Source organism: Ostrea edulis, chromosome 9 (assembly GCF_947568905.1).
Source record: "Ostrea edulis chromosome 9, xbOstEdul1.1, whole genome shotgun sequence".
Lineage (NCBI taxonomy): Eukaryota > Metazoa > Mollusca > Bivalvia > Ostreida > Ostreidae > Ostrea > Ostrea edulis.
The window spans coordinates 58785852-58812184 of NC_079172.1; the positions used below are offsets into that span (position 1 = coordinate 58785852).

The 26333-nt window shown below is 34.4% G+C and overlaps 1 protein-coding gene across 1 annotated transcript; it reads left to right on the plus strand.

The window, feature by feature from the left end:
* Positions 1-6427: 6427 nt before the first annotated feature.
* Positions 6428-25008, plus strand: LOC125659535 (cilia- and flagella-associated protein 206-like). Its single transcript, XM_048891220.2, has 17 exons — positions 6428-6506; positions 6625-6759; positions 9933-10016; positions 10816-10906; positions 11014-11202; positions 11601-11759; positions 12958-13050; positions 13188-13300; positions 13535-13654; positions 15197-15301; positions 16906-16992; positions 17862-17966; positions 18872-19014; positions 20332-20431; positions 21962-22105; positions 23507-23595; positions 24437-25008. The coding sequence occupies exons 2-17, from the start codon at positions 6652-6654 to the stop codon at positions 24579-24581; spliced, it is 1875 nt and encodes a 624-aa protein (XP_048747177.2). The 5' UTR covers positions 6428-6506; positions 6625-6651; the 3' UTR covers positions 24582-25008.
* The last annotated feature ends 1325 nt before the right edge of the window (positions 25009-26333 follow it).

Consider the following 26333-nt stretch of genomic DNA (forward strand, 5'->3'; position numbering starts at 1 on the left):
AAGGTCGGGTTCGAGATGTTAAATATTTTAGCGCCAAACGTAACAGAGCTTATTGATTCGCTCAACTGAACACGTCACCAAGCGCTTTGAAATCGGCAAAAATTTAGTGTCTTTAAAAAAAAATGCAGAGGATAAAGTAGAAGCAAAGCAACTTGCTATAGAAATGGAAATCAAAAGCGTATTTACATTCTACATATTAACTACTGCGGTTACTACTATAGGCTGCAGACTGCAGGGCCGTAACTGCCGATGAGGCAGACGAGGCAACTGCCTCGTCTGATTTTTTGGCAAAAAAGAAAATAAAATTATATAAATGTTATATTATAGGATATATGTTTAAAATGAAGACAAGCACCTTTGTCTTTGACACCATATTACGATTCTTTACATAGTACAAATGAAACACAAACATGATAAATTGGGATTTAAAAAGTGTCATTTTCAGTCGTAAAGTCAATCGGCGGCCCCCAATCCCCTGCCTCCCCTGATTTAGAACCCTACTTACGGCCCTGGCAGATTACCTTTGTAACAAATTTTTATTAGTTTTTAAAATTGTACGTCATTGGTAAAACTTAAATTCATCCACCAATGGCTGAGAAACCCGTTCACATAACTTAACTACCAATGGCTAAGAAACCCGTTCACATAACTTAACTACCAATGGCTGAGAAACCCGTTTACATAACTCAACTACCAATGACATACGGTGAATATTTTTACTTAATAGTAACTCTTTGATATCTCTTCACATTGAGAGCCATTTCCTCATGAATACGATGCAGTTGTAAACAATGCGTGTATGAAACTTGATATCAGTATATACGCCTGTTTTAAAGTTATACTACATTGTAGCTCTCATTTTTTTATGTCAAAATTTTTGGTTGCAAAATTGTGATTTACTACACTGTATTTTGAACACTGACAGATAAAATAACGTTAATAATTAAGATTTTGTTATTAATGTTTGTGTTGACAGATAAAATAACGTTAATAAGCTTTTGTTGTTTTAAAATATTTGTGTTGACAGATAAAACAACGTTAATAAGCTTTTGTTATTAATATTTGTGTTGACAGATAAAATGACGTTAATAAGCTTTTGTTATTAATATTTGTGTTGACAGATAAAATGACGTTAATAAGCTTTTGTTATTAATGTTTGTGTTGACAGATAAAATAACGTAATAAGCTTTTGTTATTAATATTTGTGTTGACAGATAAAATGGCGTTAATAAGCTTTTGTTAATATTTGTGTTGGAAAACCTATCCAGAGGCTCGGAATAAAGTGAAATTACATTGTCTCCCCGTACAAGAATCGATTTCTATATAATGCTATATTCAATAGAACCGACAGAGGCGGATCCAGAAATTGCGGTTAAGGGGGTGCAACTTTATGAGGCTGGGGGCCGCCTTTTAATCATAAAATTGCAAAAAATTTCCACTGCTACATTCTCCCCCTCTCCATAAAATGATGTCCCATCATTTAATGATACTATGTACAATGTTTTCAATCAGTAAAGGAGATGTAGATTTTAAAATATTTGAGCAAAATAAATTTGTTAACATCTGCGCTCTCTCTTTTCTGTTTTCAACCTCCTGTGTTGAGACATAACATAAGCGTCATGTCACTTTGGTTTCTTCTTTGTTCTTGAACGTCTAACCTCCTCTACTGAGTAATCATCTTCTGCTAGCTCCTCCTCAGCTTGTACTTCTGCATGATCATGCGCTCGTGGATTTCCAATAGCTGTGGTGCCATAGTCGTATCCTTCTGTTTATCAGTGTGTCCTACTCCTTCAATTTGTATTGTGACAAATTGTTCTTCATCTTCACTATCTGATTCCTTTCTCTGTTCGTCCTGTTTCTCCTCGATCCGCGGATTTCTTTCTCCGAGGCTTTTCTCTCTCCTGCTTTAGGCCTAAATGTCGTTCCAATAGGAATAATAAGATTCCTGTCAATTGTTTTCTCATGCCCATCCTCATCTGTAATTACGTACACAGGAATATCGGTATTCGGTTGAGATTTGATAGTGTAAATTGTTTCTTCAAATTTGTCTGCAAGTTTGTGTTTGCCGTCATATGCCAATATTTTCAAGAAGACTTGATCTCCTATATTAAATTTCTTTGCTTTAGCTTTCTTGTCAAAATTCATTTTTCTGTTTGTGCCTGGGAGATTCTGTTGTCATTTTACTAATTCAAATGTTTCTTTTATTCTGTCCCTTAATTCCGTAATAAATTCGCTGTGATCCCTTTATGCTGTGCTCCTCAGGTAACCCAAATGTTAAATCTGCTGGTAATCTAGGTTTTCTTCCAAACATCAGCTCAAATGGAGAATAACCAGTACTTTCATGTTTTGTACAGTTGTAGGTATGAACCAATGAAGAGATATATTTTTTCCAATCTTGCTTTTCTTTATTTTCTAAAGTTCCTAACATATTGATGAGGGTCCTGTTAAATCGTTCTGTCATGCCATTACACATCGGATGGTATGGTGTTGTTCTTGATTTTTCCATCTTTGTTATCTGGCATAATTCTTTAATCAAATTGCTCTCAAACCGTGCACCTTGGTCACTGTGTAAGCTAGCCGGAATACCATAATGTACGATGAAATTATTGTAAAGTGCTTCTGCTGTTGTTTTCGCAGTCTGATTCTTTGTCAGAATTGCCTGAGCATATCTTGTGTAATGGTCTGTAAGAACTGAAATGTTGGCGATTCTCGAAGGTTAGCTAGTCTAAACAAACTAATTCTAGGAGATAAGACGATGTGATATTCACCATTGGTGCCTTGTGACATGAGGATTTTCTTCTTAAGCATCTTTCAAAGTTCTTAATCCAATTTCTACATCTGAGTCTGTTCAGACAAATCTGTCCCTTAATAAGGAAAATGTTCTATCCTTCCCTGGGTGACTCAAAATGGTCTATCCTTCCCTGGGTGACTCAAAATGTTCTATCCTTCCCTGAGTGACCCATATTATTGTGTAGTCCTGTTAAAGCAATAGGTATAAGTTGCTTTGGCAATACAAGTTGACGGATGATGTTATACCCACACGCGAAGCCAATGTACCAACGTGTAAATGATTGATTTGTGTCCTTCTCTCTTCTGCCTTCCCTCTACCCCTCGCAGGATCTACCGTTGTAGCTGTAGAGGGACCAATCCTCTGTTTCTAGCTGCTTAGTTAAGGTGCTAAAGTGGTCACAGCATTCTCTTTTTTGTTAGTCAGACATGAGGGGTCCCATATAGACCTCGATTTCACCCTTCGTTTCGGTTTGCCTGGGAGAATAAACCACACAAGATTAGTATAATGTCGAATGCTGAAATTACAAATAGCAAGAAATTACAAAATTAGATAAGACAGTTTTAGCCGTAACAGGAGGTTCTGAGCTTATTGTACAGGAGGTTCTGAGCTTATTGTACAGGAGGTTCTGAGCTTGTTGTACAGGAGGTTCTGAGCTTGTTGGAGTTGATCATCGTGTTCTCAGAGATGCATCAAAGGAAACAGTGCTGCTGATATCGTTTTCCTGGTTAATTGTCGCATCATCAAAATATGCCATCTTGCATTTATATCTAAGCTGTAAGGTTGCACACGCCTCGGATCTGTAGAGTTGCTCAGGATTGACCGGGGAAGATGCTCCGAGACCAGCCCTTTATATACCCATGTTACCATGTCACACGTAAAACGCTTGGGCTGCTCAGTTCGTCTGTATTTGCCGACGCCATGTTCCCGATGTGATCGTACTACAATACGATGGCCAAACGACGGCACTGTGAGAGCCCCATGTCGTTGTTTTGCCTCCCTGCGGTAATCGGACAGCTTGGTGTTTTGTTAGGTGATATTTGCCAATGATTAAATACGATATAAGCACGACGATGCCCTGATTTTACTATAGATGTTTCCCACGATGACCTTGCGAAGGGCAAATGGATACATGAATTTAACACGAAAATGAACCTTCGAAAGGTCTTCTTAAATGACCCATTCGTTAATCAAAATATTGGCTGTACATCAGCAAATGTTTCATGTAGCGCTCATTCTATATACCCGTGTGAAGAGATTTGAGATATATCATATCATATCCTTTCAAAAACTGAAAGCCATTTACAGATAAACCTGTCTGTACCACAGACAGGAGGAAACCAAATGACTGGATTGTCCACATTTCTTGGTTTCCCTTCTAAGTAGGACCAATCAATATCTTCAGGTGAACAAATAATTAATTGCATACATCATCACCAACACCAAGATACAAAGAAGTCACTAATTTGTACCCTACACCATAATTATGGAGTGCCAAATTAACATAAATAAACTCAAATAATTGAAGATATCTTCAATTATTTGAAGATATCATCAATTCAATTATTGCTCTCATCAAATTAATTAATGCGCACTTCAATTCAATTATTGCTCTCATCAATTGAATCAATGTGCGCATCAATTGAATTAATGAGAGCAATAATTGATTTAATGCGCGCATTAATTCAATTATTGCTCTCTTCAATTCAATTGATGAGAGCATCAGTTGAATTAATGAGAGCAATAATAGATTTGATGCGCGCATTAATTCAATTATTGCTCTCTTCAATTCAATTGATGAGAGCATCAATTGAATTAATGAGAGCAATAATAGATTTGATGCGCGCATTAATTCAATTATTGCTCTCTTCAATTCAATTGATGAGAGTATCAATTTCGTAGAAATATTGCTCGCAATAATTAATTTAGAGCTCGGTATAAATAATTTAAGGATCTCTTTAATTCAATTGAAGATATCTTTAATTATTTACAATGCTTTTGTATACGGAATTAATGCGCGCATCAATTCTTTTAAAGAGAGCAACAATTCAATTAAAGAGATCATTAATTCAATTGTGGATATGTTGAATTGAAGATATCTTTAATTTTATAGTTGCTCTCTCTAAAAAAATTACTGCTCTCTTCAAATAACTCAAAGATATCATTAATTCAATTGAAGAGAGCAATAATTGAATTAATGCGCGCATTCAATCAATTATTGCTCTCGTCAAATGAATTAATGCGCGCATCAATTCAATTATTGCTCTCATCAATTGATTTAATGTGCGCATTATATCAATTATTGCTCTCTTCAATTGAATTGTAGTGCGCATCAATTCAATTGCATGTTGATATCATTAATTCATTTGAAGATATCATTAATTCAATTAAAGCGCGCATCAGCTGAAGAATTAATGCTATTATCAATTCAATTAATGCGTGCAATAATTCAAAATTGAAGATATCATTAATTATTTGAAGAGATCTTTAATTAAATTGTTGCGCACATCAAATGAATTGATGATATCTTCAAATAATTGAAGTAACGTGGGTTCAAAGTGGTCAAGGTACGAAATGACGTGGGTACAAAGTGGTCAGGGTACGGAGTGATTGTAATCTTTGTATCCTTGCTCCCAGGTGAGGAATCTGTGAAGACTTTTCTGGACTAAGACTTTGTTAATACTAACCTTAACTCTCGTCACACGAAAGAGGAATCTGCATACTTATAGAAATTGTCCCATTTTTTATTATCCTTGACATAAAAGGTCATTTATTTGAAGTAGTCCATTTCAGTCTTCTATGCAAATATTGATAAGATATTAATATCATGCATCAAACCATGGGGGAAAAAACTCGCTAAAATATCTAACTTGCAAACAAAACACCTTTAAAACATTATTCCGGGAAATCTCGAACATATTTCATTTCTAATGAAAGAATGGTATGATTTTTTGTAACCAAGGTATATAATTTTGAAGGGTTTAACTTAAATAACTTTAACAGGAATTTACAAAATTTTGATTTTCACCTGGAAGTTTACAATGAAGTCTATGGGAAAAACATGCATGTATTTTTAAAAAGAAATTATATTTTCATAAAAATCTCTCTGTATAAAGTTAAATAAACTCCCTCTCTCTATCAAAAATATGAAATAAAATTAATAATCTAATGCAAATTTTTATAGAAAATTAGATTCTTCTAATTTATATCTAGGGCGGATAAAGTTTCAAGTGCAAAAACATCGACTTCCAATTATTTACCAGTTATGTGAATTTGAACTATTTCACGTTGATCATCATTTAACAATAAACATGTATCTTGATTTAATAGTTTGAAATTGTTCAATACATTGAATACTATAAATAAGATTGTGGTACATAAAGAGTCATGTAAAGTATATTCCTTTAAAACTCTATATTTCATCAGCAAAAAGATACATCTACTTTCTTTGGGAACATACTTATGGCCAAGTACTGTATGTAGGCCTTTTGCTTGTAAGAAACAAAAAATACTTCATAGCCTTTTTGTGTACAAATTGTATTTTATACCATAACGTCAATATTTTTAATCGGGCTCGTTGTTTTGTGTTTATATAAGCGATAAATTAGTTTTTCCAATGAGAGATCATCATCTGGGTCACGTGGGACTTTCATTTCCGGATCAAGCGTACGCATTTGTATCTAGGGATAAACAATATGGAGGACTAAGTAATATTTTGGTAAGTTAATGGATTTTATTTCCCCTGAAAGGTACATTTAAACTTAGAAAATTTATTATTGTTTCATCACCGAGGTTGCTTTTTGGCTTGATCAGTCCTTTGATGTTGTTATTTTCAGATAGTTACAAAATCAAAAAAAGCAATCATGTCTCGAGCGCAAGCGGAGAGTGTGATAAAAAATATCATCAGGGAAATCGCACAAGAATGTGCTAGCAAAGGACAAGCTGTGTCAGAAACTCTTGTTGCCTTTATGGTAAGTGACGATATGTAAGCAGAGTTATAGAAAATGAAAATATGTACATCAGGTTTTACAATTACAGTTCAGTCATTCCATGGGCTTTGTTTATGCACTAGCTTTTAGAGGACACAAGAGTGAAAAGAATCCTAGATTTTCTTTAAGGGTTTGGCCTCATTAAGTGGCCTCTGTATACTTTTTGGGACCCTAGAATTCCCAGATTTGTTGTGTGGAACTGGGGTGACAATATGGGTAACGGGACGTTTCGACGTCAAAGACATTTCTACCTAGGACGTTTCGACCCCATTTTGGGTGTAAGCGTCCAATTATTTTTTTTATAGATATAACTAGGACGTTTCGACCCCAAAGACATTTCGACCTCATATGTTTCGATGATCAATTGTGTTTCATTTCATCTGACGGTTTTAGTCTATTTCTAAGGATATGCGGGACGATGATCATGTGATGATTGCAAATTTAGTATAAGTTTAGAACCGGGCGCAGCTATAGTTAAAGATTTCCGAGAAAAATCACAATGCTCTACAGACACACTATATGACGTCACAATAAAAAAGTACGTCACGACGTTGTACCGCGGGGAAAATGTCATCATATTTTGTCGTGATTTGCTACTGCTGTCAAGTGTCATGTGTAAATCTGTTGATTGAATTCTTGTCAAATGATAATTTTTGTTTCTATTTCATATTGATTACAAGTCTCCCTTTTCATATACATTGTATATATTATATATATACAGTATGCACCACAGTAATTTTGATAGTATAGCCGAAATCGCTCCTACATATACATGCAATTTGAATCTAGGCATTTACAAAAGGAAAGTCAACCGTCTGTAAACAATGACTCGGTGCAAGTGTAAGATGATGATCGTTTGTTAATATTTACTATAATAGTATGAAACTAAAACTGGGCACACATTTCTCCGAATCTTGCTTGCGAAACGTACGAATAATTCAGATGCTTTTATAATCGATCATTATTTGCGAAAAATACCCCACCCCCACCCCATATGCCGAAGATCGATACTTTAGGTCAAATATTAACGTCCATGCTAGGAATGTTTAATTTTCCCAGGCATTTTCATGTAAATCTAAGTACGCTTTATCTCTCAAACTATTTTAAATACAAATTATTTTTACTAACTTTACGAAACACTGCTGCGAAAATGGTAACTAATGTAATAAATATTATACACGTCGGAAAGTATGCGAGAAGCAAACGTGTGCAAAAGAAAAAAGTGCAAAGTCACAATGTGTGCAACACATAAATTCCTTGAAAAATAGGATGGAGGCGATCGAGTCAAGCAACACTAGCTACCCTGGCCACGGAAGTACTGTTGATCTTGTAAACAAGTAGTAGCTTATATTGACGTTAACTAAATCTAACCCCGTGGTTTGAAGGAAGACCAATTGTAGAGCTAGAGGTTTTGTCCAAAGTCATATATAATACAGATATATACATGTATATTTAAAAAAGATTAAAATTTTAATTTGTTTTCATTAACTCAATTTTTGTTCCATGATCATGAAAATTCTAAATATTTCAATAGGATCAAAACAAATATAGTTTCAAACTATGTATTCCAAAACGGGCACAAAGCATTAGCCCCCCCCCCCCCCCCCCCCCCCCCCCCCCCCCCCCCCCCCTCCCCGTCTTTGACAGTGCATGAGCATCTTTTAAAAAATTAAAAAATTGTAGTGCAAATATATTGAGATTGTCCCCTCTCCCATTACTTTTAACAGTAGTTGTAGATGAAAAGAATATAAGCTTGAAAGTTATTATTAAAAAAATATTACGCCAACCCTAACCCCAAGTGAACATATCAATGAATAACTTCAAGGACTAGCTACCTCAAAATCAAGATTAGCTTCATTCCTTCATATTTCTACAGGAAGTTAAGTATATGAATATCTTTTAATTGCAGTGTTTGCAAAAAAATTCATTGAGAGGTTTTCGAGCAGTACTTCATTTAGTATCTGGACTACCCTGTTTTTGAGTACTAATTTCCACCCCAAATCCTTCAATTTTCTCAATTTCCTATCATACGGCTATGTTTAAGCATGTTATTATTATTCATTTTATATTTTGCATATATTTTAAAGATTATTACTGTAAAAGATATATATATAAAAATTCCATCAAATTATTTTTTTGAAATGAAAATCAGAATTATCTTGTAAAATTCACAATTTTCAAAAAGGGGGGTAATTCAAACCTTATTATCTCCCTTGTATACCTAGAAAGTGACCATGAAATTTATACACATTGTAAAGTACATCCTGATGGTGCTTCATGAAAAAAAGAAACAATATTCATTGACGAGTTATTTTTGGCCACAGCATCCCGCATGTCCTTAATGAGGAAATCTCACACTTATGTGAAAATCAGTCTTCAGAAGAATAATATGAATTCATCTTACCAGACATCTTGAATTGTCAACAACTCTAACTTGTAAGGGTGTAGCGAAGGTTGTTTGGGGTGACTTTCATATGTATTTGGATGGGGTGACTTTCATATGTATTTGGATGTGTATACATTGATCTCATCATTATGATCTCCACGCCAAACACTGCCTCTTAATTATTTTTTAAAGGCTTCGCTTTCGAGTCCACCAATTAGCGCCAATTTTGTTACGTTTAATCGCAGTTATCTCGCACGCTGCTTTTTGTAGTCACAGCGACAATTAATTATTATAATAATGAATTCCAATGAAGAAATAAGCATTTGTTTTCAAACTTTACAAAAATCATTATGTAAATCACAATCTCCATAACTAACAACGCAAGTGGCAAACATTGAAACATATTTATTTAACATCATAGATACATAACACTGACATTCCAAAATCAATTCATAAAAACACATAAAACAAAATAATTTATATAAACATATGCATGGAGAGAGAGAGAGAGATCTAGAGAGTCTAAGATTAAACTTTGGGTCGAAACGTCCCAGTTATCAATAAAAAAAATTAGGTGAGACGTTTCGACTCATATATTCTAGGGTCGAAACGGCCCACATTCACAATATATAGGCCATGGACTTTTAGCGAGTTCTTGTACAGGGGTTACTTGCTAGATCAAATGCAAATAATACTTTTTCATGAAAAATATTATAATTATGAAAGTTTGATTGTTCATATCATGTAACTTTATTTTGATCTTTGAAAGGTAAAAGCTGTTGTTTTGGATCCATCAAATGAATTCAATGTGGATCGGACACTCACCAAAGATGATGTACAAAAACTTATTAAGGTATGTGGTAATGAAGAAAGTTTCTTAATAAATCAAAATAGATTTTTAAAATTTTCATTTTAATATCTTTTAATGCACTACATTACATTTAATCTTCAGTCAACAGAAGGATAGACAGATCGGGTACAGGACCAGTAACTTTGTTTTTGGTTATTAGTATTGTGAATCAGTGGACCCCCCCCCCCCCCCCCCCTCCAGAAATGCTAAGCTGCAGTGAACACTGTTTCTGTATTTTCTTTGCAAGAGGGGTAACACAGTTTAGGAATAATTGACTTAAGAAATTGAACACTGACTCCAGGGACTTCACAGATGGGGAAAAAAGTATCGAATTAATGCCAGTTATATTCTAAGGACATGCTTCCAATCACACATTAGCACAATATTTGATTATTTCTTATTTGATTGATTGACTTTACCTGGTGACATCTTGATATGAGTGAAAATTTCACAAATGGATGTAAAACAAACAATCAGAAGTACTCCACCAAACTAATTAAGATCATGGTAGTCTCTTTTGGAAAGTGTAGGACAATTGCAAACAACTGGTAGATTCTATCTATATGTATTTGTACATGTAATAATACTTTTTTGCATAATATATACATGTATTCTTAAATTATGGAGTTTTATTCAAGCATTAATTCACATATATGGGGAAAATATTAATGGCATTTATCGTTTTGTTATTGTATGAAATTCATGAAGTTTGTTAAGACTGCTATTCTCAATAATATTTTGTTTCACTATGTAAACTTTTTGTATCTTTAGGTAAGTTAGTTTCCAAATTTTCTAATTTCAGCTCTGTGTTGACAGACTTATGGACACCAGATCACCCTCTCTGGAAACTGTCAAAATGCAGGTGTATTTCGACATGAACTACACAACACGTTGTAAGTTGAAAGAAAGAAAAAAGACATTTTCAAAATTCTCAAATCATACTAGAATAAGTCTAATTATGTATTTGCATACAAAAATAACAATGACTCAACCTTTTCAGCTGATTTTCTGGAGGAACATAGGAGGGTGTTAGAGTCTCGGTTACAACCAGTCATTAGAGAAATCACCGACAGTCGAGCCAGAACCAGAGAAGAGTTGGAGAGTTTGTACAGAAAGATCGTCTCAGCAGTGTTACTGAGGTCCGGATTAGGCAGTCCCACTGATATTGCTGTTGTCAGGGAGGCAACTGGTATGAGATTATAGTATATGATGTATATTGATTGATTTTCATTCTATTCAATGCTTCATATTTATTGTATTAAGTGTAATGTCTGATGTCATGTTACCTTGAACACACAAATTCATAGTTGATATATTATGTGAAAAATAGAGTTCTTGTTCTCAGAATGTAACCTTTGTGGGGTATTGATTTCATATTGTAGGCAGTTAGCCTGGTTTGATCTCCGATGGCCAGTTAGCTCAGTTGGTAGATAACTTGACTAGAGAATTCGGGGGGGGGGGGGGTCCAATCCCGGTGTAGTCCATTTCATTTTCTCCCTTTCCGGTTACAATATGTACAAACTAGTCAAAAGTATTCCTAATGTATCAAAATGAATTTTGGTATCATTTCCCCTAACTTCATTGTAGCTGCCTTACAGAGTGTTTTCCCCCAGACAGAGCTGGGAACTTTCATGTCACTGACAAAGCGAGATAAGGAAAGACAACTCCTGGAGCTGACGATGATTGTAACTGGAATTAGATTATTTAACAAGGAATGTGGTAAAGGAGGAGAAGGCATCGATGACTGTACGTACTAATTTCATCATCTTAAAAGTTTTTAGATTTAATTAATTTCTAAGTTTTAGGTGGATGGAAAAATGTGTCAATAAAGATTCTAGCTTGCTCATTATATTTGATTGCAATATAGTTCAACTGAGTGATATTTTCTTATCAAAGTTAGTCTGTCATCTGTCTGTTGCTGTTCTTGTTTTGAATGTTAACTATTCAAACTTACCATGTAGTATTCTTGTGCAGAGAGAATTCATTCTTCAAATGTCAAATGAAGGGTCATGTTCTCCTCCACCTGGAGGACGTTGGGAAATACAGTAAAACTTGTCTATATCCTGGTCTTGATTTTCTCCCTGTTATATTTGGTGCTGTAGAACAACCCCTGGAGTTAACAGGTGAAAATGCCTGCCAGGGGATAAAGATCCTGGGCTGATACATTCAAGTGTGAAGACATTTAATGTGGCGATCAGACGAGTTTGATCATTGGTGTCCAGATAGCTCAGTTGGTAAAGCACCTGACTAGAGATTCATGGGGTCCGGGTTCGAATCCCAGTCTGGTCCATCACATTTTCTCCCTTCCTGTTACACTAATTATTCATGGAAATATACAAAATTTTGAAAGTCATGCCCCATAGGTGAGGCATTCATACTGTGAACTTACATTGAAAAATACCCGGTACATTGTTCCTTTTTAGAAAACAAGTAATTCTAGACTTTTGAACATGGAACATTATAAACTGTTTACATATTGTTTTTGATAATGAAGAAAGAAATTTCTCTTAAAAATTTGAAATTCATTTCATAGCCCCTTGTGTAAAATAAAAATAAAAATCAAGTTCCGAGGGGGAGGCTCATGGTAAGGATTGTTTAGTGAAAATGCATTGAACTTTTAGAATTTTCCTTCCCTACTCGGGAACTCTTAAGAAAAAAGGTTGGTGCATACTAATAGTTAATGAGATTAATGGCCCAGGCATGCTCGGACTCCAGGTTTGGGCTATGTAGATCATATGATAAAAATGCAAGGAATTTTTTAAAACCAGTTTTTTACTTCTGAATATCAATCTGGGCTATAAGTTTGTCTATGTCTTGTTTGAATGTAATTTGATACATAGAGAATTTTATCACTGATGCCCTCTCATACTAGCACCATCACAGGCAACATGTTTCCTTGGAATATTGTTGTTTATAATTATTGCTATTTCTTTTTGTTATACAGTGCCTGCCATTTTGAATGAAGCAGTTCCTGCTACCACTCAGAATGTTGATGCTGAAATCCAAGCAACTCTCAAATCAGCCAATAAATATACAGGTTGACTGGATAAAAACATATCATTAAAACATTGCATCATGTCCTCTCAAATTCAAATTTTTGATTTGATATTCACCTTGTATAAAATAATTTTGTTTAAACATTCTAAATGGTACAGTGAGAATGTCTTTTGATAGCTTTGATTGAGAAGAGCATGTCTGGAGACTCCAAAGAGGGGCCATCGTTACAGCTGCTGAAGGAGGCATTAATAAATACTAGACAGCATGAGGCATTCCTCCGGGTTATTCTGGTATGTACCCAGGGTCTAGCTGTTTAGCTCACCTGAGTCAAGGACTTAAAAGAGAATTTCTTATCAGAACCCCCCTTCTCTCTCTCTCTCTCTCTCTCTCTCTCTCTCTCTCTCTCTCTCTCTCTCAATAGAATGGATCTATAGCTAAGTGTGATATTTTCAACTTTTCATCTTTTGTTGTTTTTAATTGTCAAAAAAATAATTGGAAAAATAAAAACTGTTGTTATTTTACAGAATGATGTCATAAGTTGTGCTCAGCAAGTTGAACTTTTAGAGCAACAGCTTGCAACAAGAATGGAGCAGCTTCAGGCAACTGTTCAGTCTAAAACAGCTGTTCCTACGGCACAAGTCTATGTAAGTTCTGTTACTGTACAAGTCTATGTAAGTTCTGTCACTGTACAAGTGTATGTAAGTTCTGTTACTGTACAAGTGTATGTAAGTTCTGTTACTGTACAAGTCTATGTGGGTACTGTTACTGTACAAGTCTATGTAAGTTCTGTTACTGTACAAGTCTATGTAAGTACTGTTACTGTACAAGTCTATGTAAGTTCTGTTACTGTACAAGTGTATGTAAGTTCTGTCACTGTACAAGTCTATGTAAGTTCTGTCACTGTACAAGTGTATGTAAGTTCTGTTACTGTACAAGTCTATGTAAGTTCTGTCACTGTACAAGTCTATGTAAGTTCTGTTACTGTACAAGTGTATGTAAGTTTTGTCACTGTACAAGTGTATGTAAGTTCTGTTACTGTACAAGTCTATGTAGGTACTGTCACTGTACAAGTGTATGTAAGTTCTGTTACTGTACAAGTCTATGTAAGTTCTGTTACTGTACAAGTGTATGTAAGTTCTGTTACTGTACAAGTGTATGTAAGTTCTGTTACTGTACAAGTGTATGTAAGTTCTGTCACTGTACAAGTCTATGTAAGTTCTGTCACTGTACAAGTCTATGTAAGTACTGTCACTGTACAAGTGTATGTAAGTTCTGTTACTGTACAAGTGTATGTAAGTTCTGTCACTGTACAAGTGTATATAAGTTCTGTTACTGTACAAGTCTATGTAAGTTCTGTTACTGTACAAGTCTATGTAAGTTCTGTTACTGTACAAGTCTATGTAAGTTCTGTTACTGTACATGTCTATGTAAGTTCTGTCACTGTACAAGTCTATGTAGGTTCTGTCACTGTACAAGTGTATGTAAGTTCTGTTACTGTACAAGTCTATGTAAGTTCTGTTACTGTACAAGTCTATGTAAGTTCTGTTACTGTACAAGTGTATGTAAGTTCTGTCACTGTACAAGTGTATATTAGTTCTGTTACTGTACAAGTGTATGTAAGTTCTGTTACTGTACAAGTCTATGTAAGTTCTGTTACTGTACAAGTCTATGTAAGTTCTGTCACTGTACAAGTCTATGTAAGTTCTGTCACTGTACAAGTCTATGTGGGTACTGTTACTGTACAAGTCTATGTAAGTACTGTCACTGTACAAGTCTATGTAAGTACTGTCACTGTACAAGTCTATGTAAGTTCTGTTACTGTACAAGTCTATGTAAGTTCTGTTACTGTACAAGTCTATGTAAGTTCTGTTACTGTACAAGTCTATGTAAGTTCTGTTACTGCACAAGTCTATGTAAGTTCTGTTACTGTACAAGTCTATGTAAGTTTTGTTACTGTACAAGTGTATGTAAGTACTGTTACTGTACAAGTCTATGTGGGTACTGTTACTGTACAAGTCTATGTGGGTACTGTTACTGTACAAGTCTATGTAAGTTCTGTTACTGTACAAGTCTATGACTTTAATTTAGTAAATATAGTGAGAGGAAATGCAGGTTACTTAAAATGCTTTCAGAAATTCAGGTGTATATGAAGAAGTTAATAAATATTGATCCTTTTTCTCTTACAGCCACAGTTTATCCACCTTTCTCAGCTGTGGAGTGGGTTTCAGGATGAAATGGTCTTACTCAGTGTTCTAAGTAACATTCTGGCCAGTCTAGAACCATATACCAGGGTTTGTGTTTTGTCCTCATTTAAAATTTTTAACATAAACAATTATTATTGCATCAACATTTATATTCACTGAATCTTACATTTCTATTGAAATTGACATTGCATTCATCATTGACAATGAATACATGTTTGTTGCAAACTAGTTTGATCCGTTTTTTTAGTATCACCTTTCCGCATAATCATTACCAAATATGGAGCATTGTCAAGGTCAAAGGCTGTATTTTACTGTTCTGTTTAAAGTAATGAAATTGTCAGTGATATATTTTAGTACTTAAATTTAGTTTATATTTTCAAAAAATACATAGAATAATAAATATAAACAATAAAATGTCTTTCTTGGTTGTTTTATCAGATGATGAAGGTAGCAATCATTGCAGGAAAAAATTGCATAGCCTGCTAACGTGGGTTATGAATTTTTTCTGCAATGCTTGCTGGTACTTCATCACCCGATCCAACAACATTTCATTGTTTAAAAATGTGCATGCTTTCTTAATTCACATGAGGTAAGGCATTTATAAAATTCAATTATTCAGTTTGAATTTTATCTTTTTGCATCTGTCTATTTCTGTCAGTCCAATCTGGTGAAATGGTTTTTACATTCTATATCTAAATATAGTTTTATATATTTACATCTATGAACATACAATGTATATGCAAACTCTATCTCTCATTATAATAGAAAACCAAATGGGTCAAAATTTTTCTGTTATTTGAAAGTAATAAATGTGTTGATTGTCAAAATCTGTCCTTGAAAATCCTAAAAACCTTCAATAGATTCCTTCAGTGACTCCAACATGAAATACAATAAATGAAATTGATATGTATTGTACGTGTTGTAAAAAAAAATTTTTATTTTGATGTCATAAACACAACTTATTTCTCTATTTCCTTACAATTTGCTAATCTTATTTGTGTACGGTTAGACTTTAATTATTACTACCTTGTTTTTACAAATACTCAATCATTTGTGTTGCTCTACAAAAATCCACCATTTTTGTGATATCATATTTCATGCTCAATATGAATAAACATGGATAGCTAATTAACAGTTTAGATTCAAGGAACACAATTGATTATTTTTCTATATATTCGAAGTTCAAAATAAATTAAGTTGATCTCGCTCATCCATTTTGGACAAATAGATTTTGAATTTGATCCCAGTCTGATTTAGTATTAGAAATGATAGAAATTCTAAGAAATTGCATCTATAGTGTACATGTATTATGTTACATTATTATCATGTACGCTTATATAGCGCTTTATCTAATTAAGACAATAACAATTATTACTCTAAAGTGCTTACATGTAAAACAATAAAAACAAACTAAAACAGAGAACAATAAATACAACAGCATAAAACTAAAACTAAAACTGAGGTTAACATAGTAACTATGAGAAGGCACAACTACATCAGTTTTTTGGGTGTTTTTTTTTTATATTATTAAGATTACATAAGACTGACAAGATGATGAATGTTATAATGTAATTTGAGTGAACCCTGTGACCAGATGAACCCTGTGAATTAAAGATATAAACTTCTCCCATACAAAATGTGTTCATTTTCTTCTATGCCTTGTGTATTGATATATTCTGTTATTTTTACAGGGCCACAGAGAATTGTTCAGCGATGAAGCACTGAGTCCATTCTTAGAGGGTGTAAATGTTAAAACAGATGAGCAGAGAATTCAAGAGGTTTGCTAATAGTTTAAATTTAATTACTTCACATATTTTTAAAATCGGTCACCATTACAAGGGCTGTTGAGAAAGTTTGTAGGTGTATGCTAATCATCAGTAAAATTTTGGGGGTCTATGATATACATTTATTGTTGAATAAATCAATAATTTCAGTACTTCCCCATTGTCTATGAGAAAGTTATTTTCCCCTGTGCTATAAGTAGTTACTGTAAATTTCATTCAGCATCACAGGATGTCTTTTAAGTTTTGTGCTACTGTAGCAAAGTCACAGAAAAATGTGATAAATTATGAGATGGACCACATGTTTGAAAGACTGTGATATGTAAGAGGGAATTTCCTTTAATGGCTGACCTGTATTGGTGATGATAAGAGAGCAGGCTATATATAGATTTCCATTTCCGATTAGGTACTTAATCAAAAGGGATAGGGATGTGACATTACATTCATATATTCAACTTTTCTTTGCCAATATAAATATTTTTTGATTGTGGCCCAGAGATATTTCACACATGGATAAAACAGCATTTGATAGTATTAGAAAAAACTTGTGCAGTATGAATGTGAATGTAGCAAATATATGGATATAACTAAGTTTTTTCTGCATATCCCATCAAGATCCTTTGTTTTTGTCATTTAGAAATTTGGTTATACCAAATTCAGATATCGCAAAGGAGTTAGCTAGCTGTGACAAGTCTTTTTAACCCTGAAATTAAATTCCTTATAAATGGGAAGGCTCGCGTCATATGCATCATAAGTCAGTGAACTTTCTAAACAACCCTTGTATGCAGCTTGAGCAGATCCAATTTTGAATGTTTTAATGAATGTGTTTAGAGAGCTTTATTTCTTTTCTATGACAATTTTTATAGACATCTGGACCTGAAAATAGAATAAATCCCAAGGATTTCAAAGATTCGGACTGGTTGTTTTCAGAAACCACAAAAAACTTTACCAAACTGCCACTCCAGTACAGGGTGAGTATATCCATAGTAAAGAAACAGGCAGAAAGGCAGCCAATTTCTCCTGTGTTAGCTCACCTCCACAAGTCGGGTAGAGTTTATGCTAAACTCTTGCCATCAGTGGTGTTCCTATTGAAGATTCAATTCAATTCTCAACCTTTTCGGGTGCCCTATTGTGCTCACCCATGTGTGTGTCCATGGAAATGCTTTTCCGAACTTTATTTGGCTATCCCTGCAGGTACTGTATTCAAAATATATAGCACATAAAACTTAAGTATATCAGTGGGTTACAGATCAAGTTGGAGCTATTTTTGAAAGTTATGGACGTTGAATTTAGCAGATGATGCCACAAAGTGGGGCCTTTTGTGATACTTGCCATCACAATGAGATTTAGTTTAACTTGCATGTTCAGACCTGATTGTATATATACATGTAGTATAAACATGAATTTTATATTTAGTGGGACTGGGCTTTCAGTCCACTCCACTCCCTTTGGCTAGCGAAGAAGGGGACTGGGTTAAATTTACATTTTTGTAGCTAGCACAGAACACCATTTTTCTTAAAACATAATGTCAATTGTAAAAATTTCATGGCGTAACGCATCGCCAGTAAAACACAGTGTGTAACCATATCAAATCAGCATTAATGATTGCAAGTAACAAATGAGAAGATAATCATTTCCTAAATCAATACTTAATTATAAATGTTACTATGTTATTGCCTTTAATTGTATTAAAAGTTATTGGTTTTGATTGCAAAAGTTTTGCATTCAAGCACAAATTTTATTAATGTAATTATGTTGCAAAATTTATGACATTTTTTTTTAATTGCAATAAAAAGAATTTCTCATAAAAAAAAGATTGGCCAACAACTGTATTTCATTTTGAGAGACATTGTAACCTAATTTTGTTCTTCTCCAGGGTTACTGCGCTTTATCCTTAGCAAAATATGATCGCCTTCTGATACCATCAAATCCGGAAGTGGGAGTGTTAAGATACAAGGACCAGTATTATGCTTTCTACAACAAGAATGCAGCAACAGAATTTACACAGAATCCTGAAAGGTTAGTAGCACCACAATTTAATCATCTGTAGCCATCCACATGGAGTAACGGAAATCCAGACCCTCTCGTGTTGATGTTTTTATAGTGTCCATATTAAGCTGGCCATCAAATGATGAAATTGATTTCATAATCATAATAATGAGAGAGACCTCCGCCAAAATCGGGAAATTCATGCCCCTGGGATCAGGGATTGGGAAATTCATGCACCTAGGATCAGGGATAATGAAATTCATGTCTCTGGGATCAGGGATTGGGAAATTCATGCACCTAGGATCAGGGATAATGAAATTCATGTCTCTGGGATCAGGGATTGGGAAATTCATGCACCTAGGATCAGGGATAATGAAATTCATGTCTCTGGGATCAGGGATTGGGAAATTCATGCACCTAGGATCAGGGATAATGAAATTCATGTCTCTGGGATCAGGGATAATGAAATTCATGTCTCTGGGATCAGGGATTATAGTGCAAGGGTGGAGCTCTATAACTAGAATTTATATATATAAAAGAACGGAAATCCATTAACACCCTATAACTAGAATTTATATATATAAAAGAACGGAAATCCATTAACACCCTACAACTAGAATTTATATATATAAAAGAACGGAAATCCATTAACACCCTACAACTAGAATTTATATATATAAAAGAACGGAAATCCATTAACACCCTACAACTAGAATTTATATATATAAAAGAACGGAAATCCATTAACACCCTACAACTAGAATTTATATATATAAAAGAACGGAAATCCATTAACACCCTACAACTAGAATTTATATATATAAAAGAACGGAAATCCATTAACACCCTATAACTAGAATTTATATATATAAAAGAACGGAAATCCAGTAACACCCTACAACTAGAATTTATATATATAAAAGAACGGAAATCCAGTAACACCCTACAACTAGAATTTATATATATAAAAGAACGGAAATCCAGTAACACCCTACAACTAGAATTTATATATATAAAAGAACGGAAATCCATTAACACCCTACTTTCTCAGTGTCGGATCTAAAAAGATAGATGTACATGGCCAAAAAGAAAATTTGATAAAATATTTCTGTTCTCATCCCAACCCAGTAATGGTACAAACTCTCTACACCATCATTTGTAGACTTGCTTACATCGAAGACATCCATTTTTCTCCATTCAATATATCGGTGTTCCATTCTTGTTAACAATGTAGATTATTGATATTTGTCATTTTTTCCTGGTGTGATACTCAGGTGACCATTAAGGCCCATGGGCCTCTTGTAAAATACTCAATATACATGTAATATCTTGTTTTATCATTGACAGTTACATTCGACTGGTAGCAGAAGCTGCTAAAAAGAGTCCAGAACTGATTCAGCTGTTAGAACTACACACCCAGTTTGCTTCAATCACACCGTATTCACAGGTAACGAAACAGGGGATATTAGTGTTACTGTGTTTAGATTTGTAGATTATCAAGTCCTCAACATTTGTGGATATCAGGCTAATCAATGCTGCATGACAAGATTCAATATGCCAGTTTCGAGATAGGAGCTCTCCTGTGCAGGAGGTACATTTAGTGGAACTTTGAGTGCCTAAGTGGGATAGAGTGAACCTACAGTCAATGAGGAAGACGATGAAATGTATTAAAAGCGGCTTCTCTTTTAATATGTAAATGTAGGAAATACAAAATACTATCGAAAGAATGTTTTACTAAAGTAGAAATATAAAAACAATGTCATATTTGAAAGTGATATGATACCTACAATCAACGAAATTATGTGATATAACAAGAATTTCATGTATTTAATTACTCCCTGAATACTTATCTTTTACTTAGTTGTGTATCAGTTGAGTTCAGGTGACGAAACAGCGCATGAGAAACATACTGAGTACATTTATTTATGTAGTGATGGATATTTGTCCCACTCCCGCGTGCAACAAGTTGTTTCGCGCCTTACTATGTACGAGAGTTCTTCAAAGGGAAATAACTCGAACATATCTCGAAACCGGCACACTGACCTGTGACATTTGTCTAAAATTAATCAAGTGAATTTTATGTATAGTGTTTACTTGGGTGTGTCATTTCTGTGTATGTAGAATGTAGAAAAGTCTGAAATGTGAAATATAAGTAATGATAGATTTTGTGTAGATGGAGATGTCTTCAGCTTTCTAATCTGATATTCAGTATTTCCCTTTCAACTCTCTTAGCTGATATTCATAGTTCCCTTTCAACTCTCTCAGTTGATATTCATATTTCCCTTTCAACTCTCTCAGTTGATATTCAGCATTTCCCTTTCAACTCTCTCAGTTGATATTCAGCATTTCTCTTTCAACTCTCTCAGTTGATATTCACATTTCCCTTTCAACTCTTTCAGTCGATATTCAGCATTTCCCTTTCAACTCTCTCAGTTGATATTTGGTATTTCCCTTTCAACTCTCTCAGTTGATATTTGGTATTTCACTTTCAACTCTCTCAGTTGATATTTGGTATTTCCTGGGGCTTTCAACTTTTTCAATGAATATTTCGAAGATCATATTTCATATCTAATATATTGATGGTATGATTTTTGTAATCATTTTGAAGTGTTTAATGAACAAAAACAATCCACAATAGAAATTCACAAAATTTTGATTTTCACCTAGATATTTACATTGAAGTCTATTGGAAGAACATGCACGTGCTTTATTAGATATTGATCTTTTTAAAAGAAATATATTTTCATACAAATCTTTTGATAAAAAGTTACATAAACTTTCTTTTTATGAAAATATGAATTAAAATTTATCATTTACTGCACATGTTTTTAGATAATTAGATTTTTCTTATTTTTACTAAGGGTGGATAACTCCTCCGAAAAGTCTCAATTGAATATAGTTAACAAATAAATATTCAGTATTTCAAAATGTGCAACATTAGTGGTATTAAGAGAGTCGTGTGATGCTTTATTGACAGGGAAAGGATCAAGGCCGCATGATAGAGAAGCCTGTCACTAAGTGTGATAGTGGCACACAGACAGACACACATTTCATGGAGTCCAATATTGTCAAGTCCTACGAGTGGAATGAATGGGAACTCAGGAGAAAAGCTATTAAACTGGTCAGTAAATGTTAAACTGGGGCCCATTTTACAAAACTTACGACAAAGTCGCAAGTCTTAATTTAAATTGTATTACACTGTTATTTCTTTGAGTGAATGAAGTAAAACTTTTCTGAGGCTTAATTTTCAACATTTAAAAAAAAATATTTTGCATTTAGAGTGAATGATCTTGCAATAAACTGAAAAATCCCATTATGTAAAGTTGGTCGCAAGTCGTAAATTGTTTTGTAAAACGCACCCCTGGTCAGTAAATGTTAAACTGGTCAGTAAATGACCATGTGGTGAGAAAAGCTATTAAACTGGTCAGTAAATGTTAAACTGGTCAATAAATGTTAAACTGATCAGTAAATGACCGTGTGGTGAGAAAAACTATTAAACTGGTCAGTAAATGTTAAACTGGTCTGTAAATGTTAAACTGGTCAGTAAATGTTAAACTGGTCAGTAAATGACCGTGTGGTGAGAAAAATTCTTAAACTGGTCAGTAAATGTTAAACTGGTCAGTAAATGACCATGTGGTGAGAAAAGCTATTAAACTGGTCAGTAACTGTTAAACTCAGGTCAGTAAATGTTAAACTGGTCTGTAAATGTTAAACTGGTCAGTAAATGTTAAACTGGTCAGTAAATGACCGTGTGGTGAGAAAAACTATTAAACTGGTCAGTAAATGTTAAACTGGTCAGTAAATGTTAAACTGGTCAGTAAATGACCATGTGGTGAGAAAAGCTATTAAACTGGTCAGTAAATGTTAAACTGGTCAGTAATTAAATGTTAAACTGGTCTGTAAATGTTAAACTCAGGTCAGTAAATGTTAAACTGGTCTGTAAATGTTAAACTGGTCAGTAAATGTTAAACTGGTAAGTAAATGACCGTGTGGTGAGAAAAACTATTAAACTGGTCAGTAAATGTTAAACTGGTCAGTAAATGACCATGTGGTGAGAAAAGCTATTAAACTGGTCAGTAAATGTTAAACTGGTCAGTAAATGTTAAACTGGTCAGTAATTAAATGTTAAACTGGTCTGTAAATGTTAAACTGGTCAGTAAATGTTAAACTGGTCAGTAAATGACCGTGTGGTGAGAAAAACTATTAAACTGGTCAGTAAATGTTAAACTGGTCAGTAAATGTTAAACTCAGGTCAGTAAATGACCGTTTGGTGAAGAAAACTGTTAAACTGGTCAGAAAATGTTAAACTGGTCAGTAAATGGCCGTGTGGTGAGAAAAGCTATTAAACTGGTCTCAGTAAATGATTGTGTGGTGTATTTCATCAGAGTGATATCAAAATAAGTTCCATTAGCAATGTAACCTTGTATATTTTAATAATTACTTTTGACAGTGGAGAAAGTATTGTGAGAGAGTCCTTATCAATGGACTCTCAGTTTTTACAAGATGTGTTTTTCTTTTTTAGGCCAACCTTCGAACACGCATCACTCATTCAGTGCAAACCAACCTCAGTAACATGCGAAGGGACACTGCCATTCAAGTCTGGCCTCCAAAGTAAGTCATAATTCATGGTCAACTTTTCAGATAGTATTTTACGTTTGGTTTCCACATATACACAATATGAAATGAATGCATTCTGAGTACTTAATTCATGTTCATTCTGCTGAATAACAAAATGCAGTTTTTGAGCATTGATTAAGTCACTCAGATTAGCTATCTGTCATGTGTTGTAAACTTTTAAGTCACTCAGATCAGCTGTCATGTGCTGTAACTGTCATGTGCTGTAAACTTTTAAGTCACTCAGATCAGCTGTTATGTGCTGTAAACTTTTAAGTCACTCAGATCAGCTGTCATGTGCTGTAAACTTTTGAGCATTTTTTTTATGTCTTCTCAGAGACTGCATGATTAATTTACCAAAATTGCTGTACAGCATCTTTGGGGGATAGGGTGCCAACTTGGTTATTTTTTGTTCAATGTCTTTGGGGGATTATAGGGGTCAGCTTAAAACCTTTAAAACTCTTTACTTCAGCCCAAGGATTATGACACATCTTAGATTTAAGTGAAAATCTGGGTGAGATGTTATGGGAAATTCTTAAAGATATTCTTTACAAGAACAACAAAGGTTCAATTTGTTAAGGATATCATCTTCATAAAGTGTAGAATCAAGATGAAAGTATTGTCATAGATACAAGATCCGAGTTTCTTCATAAAGTGTACATTCAAGATTAGACATGGGCCTGGTGTGGCTACAATAGGCATTTAAAGTTTTACATAGGAATATCCAGGAAAACTCAAGCAAAAATCTACACTGTCTATAATTTTTCAAATAGCAATAAATATAAGATCCCCGTTAAAATAAAGAATTCACAATAACGGATAATGTTTACTTTTACAGGGAACAAGAGACCCAGACAAAGACGGATGCCTCCACCAACGTGCCACATCCCAAGGTTTTCCTGGCCGGATTACGGGGAGGTGGAATGTCCACTGCAACCAGTATGGTTAAAGTGGATCTTACCCAGGATGTGGACCAGACGTAGACATCGTTCTTTTAATCCGTATTCAAAAGGAAATTGTGAGACACATACATTCTGACTGTGATAAACTTGACTTGTGTATTTTCAGTAGATTTTCTCTAAAACAAAAGAATTAACTTTTCATAGGTCGTCTGAGTCAGGTCACTCAAGTGATGACCTGTTGTGATCAGTGCAGGTTGATTACTGTGTATTATACCTATTACATTTAACATTTGAGGATTTCCAACTACCAGAAACTGCAATAAACCCAATTTTGAAGGAGATTCACTTCTAGTGACACGTCTTAAGTGTAGTTTTCAGTTTTCTGTTGTCTTTAACTCAGGTGACCATTATGAAGGCCAATGATTGTCTTGTTTATATATGTATTACATAATGTACCTTTGGACAATTAAATTTTGACATAGGCTTAATAAAGTTTAATCTGTTTTCATTACTGTTTTATTTGCTTGTGTTCCAATATCTTTGCAAAGCAAGACTTTTTAATGTTTACATCAAGACAAAGAATTTGAGCCATACGTTATCAAAAATGGCATAAAATTCATCATCATGTTTCAGAATATGATTTTCTCTCTACCTTGTATTTTGTGTGTGTTTGGGGGGGGGGGGGGGGGTGTTAAATTGATATTCTGTCAACAGCTAGGCAAAGAAGTAGTCTACAACTCAACTTTGTGCATTTCCATTACAGTAATAGGATTTCAACAAGAATGTTTTATTTAAAATGAATTTAAATGTTTGTAAAACATATATAACCCCACCCCACCCCCAGTGGTGCAAAATTGAAAAGGTTATACATATGCATTATCTAATAGATAGTAGTGCCAAAACAATCCAAGATATTGATCAGACAATATATTCCAATGTCTAGAGTGGATTGACCCAAAGTCTTTGACCATGTGACCTATAAATCAATAGGGGCCATCTACTCATTATGATGTACCAGCTAGTACCAAGTTTGGTGACAATCAAGCAAATGATTGATAAAATATAGGAGACAATATATTACTATGTCCAGTTTGACCCTTGACCTAGTGAACCCAAAATTAATAGGAGTCATCTACTCCTCAAATATACTAGTGTACGTGTACCAAGTTTGATGTGGCGTCGGTGGCCTAGTGGTTAGACCTTCAGACTCTTGACCGAAAGGTCATGAGTTCTAGTCCTGGTCGCGGCAGGGCTGACGTTGTGTCCTTGGGAAAGGCACTTTACATGAATTTCCTCACTCCACCCAAGTGTAAAAGGGGTACCTGGCTATAGACAGTGAAAGGTATTGTTAGAATGTTAGTGCTCTAGCGCTTGTAACGGCAGCTTGCACTGTATGCTTCCTAAGAGGCTGAGAAAGTTCTAGATTGATATAAGGTCTGCCAGGGTAATAATGCATTGTAAAGTGCTTTGAGCAGCATACGCTGGAAAAGGTGCTATATAAAAACCAATCATTATTATTATTATTATTGTCAAGCAAAGGGCTCTTAAGATATTGACCAGACAGTATTTTCCCATGTCCAGAGTGGATTGACCCTTGACTATATGACCTCAAAATCAATAGGGGACATCTACTCCTTAGGGTATACCAGTGTACCAAGTTTGATGTTTGTCAAGAAAAGGGTTCTCAGATATTGAGCAGACAGTATCTCCCTATATTGAGTGGATTGACCTTTGACCTCAAAATCAATAGGGGTCCTCTTCTGCTCATAAACAACCAACACATGAAATATCATTACCATCAAGTGAATGGTTCTTAAGACACAGAGGGACAAT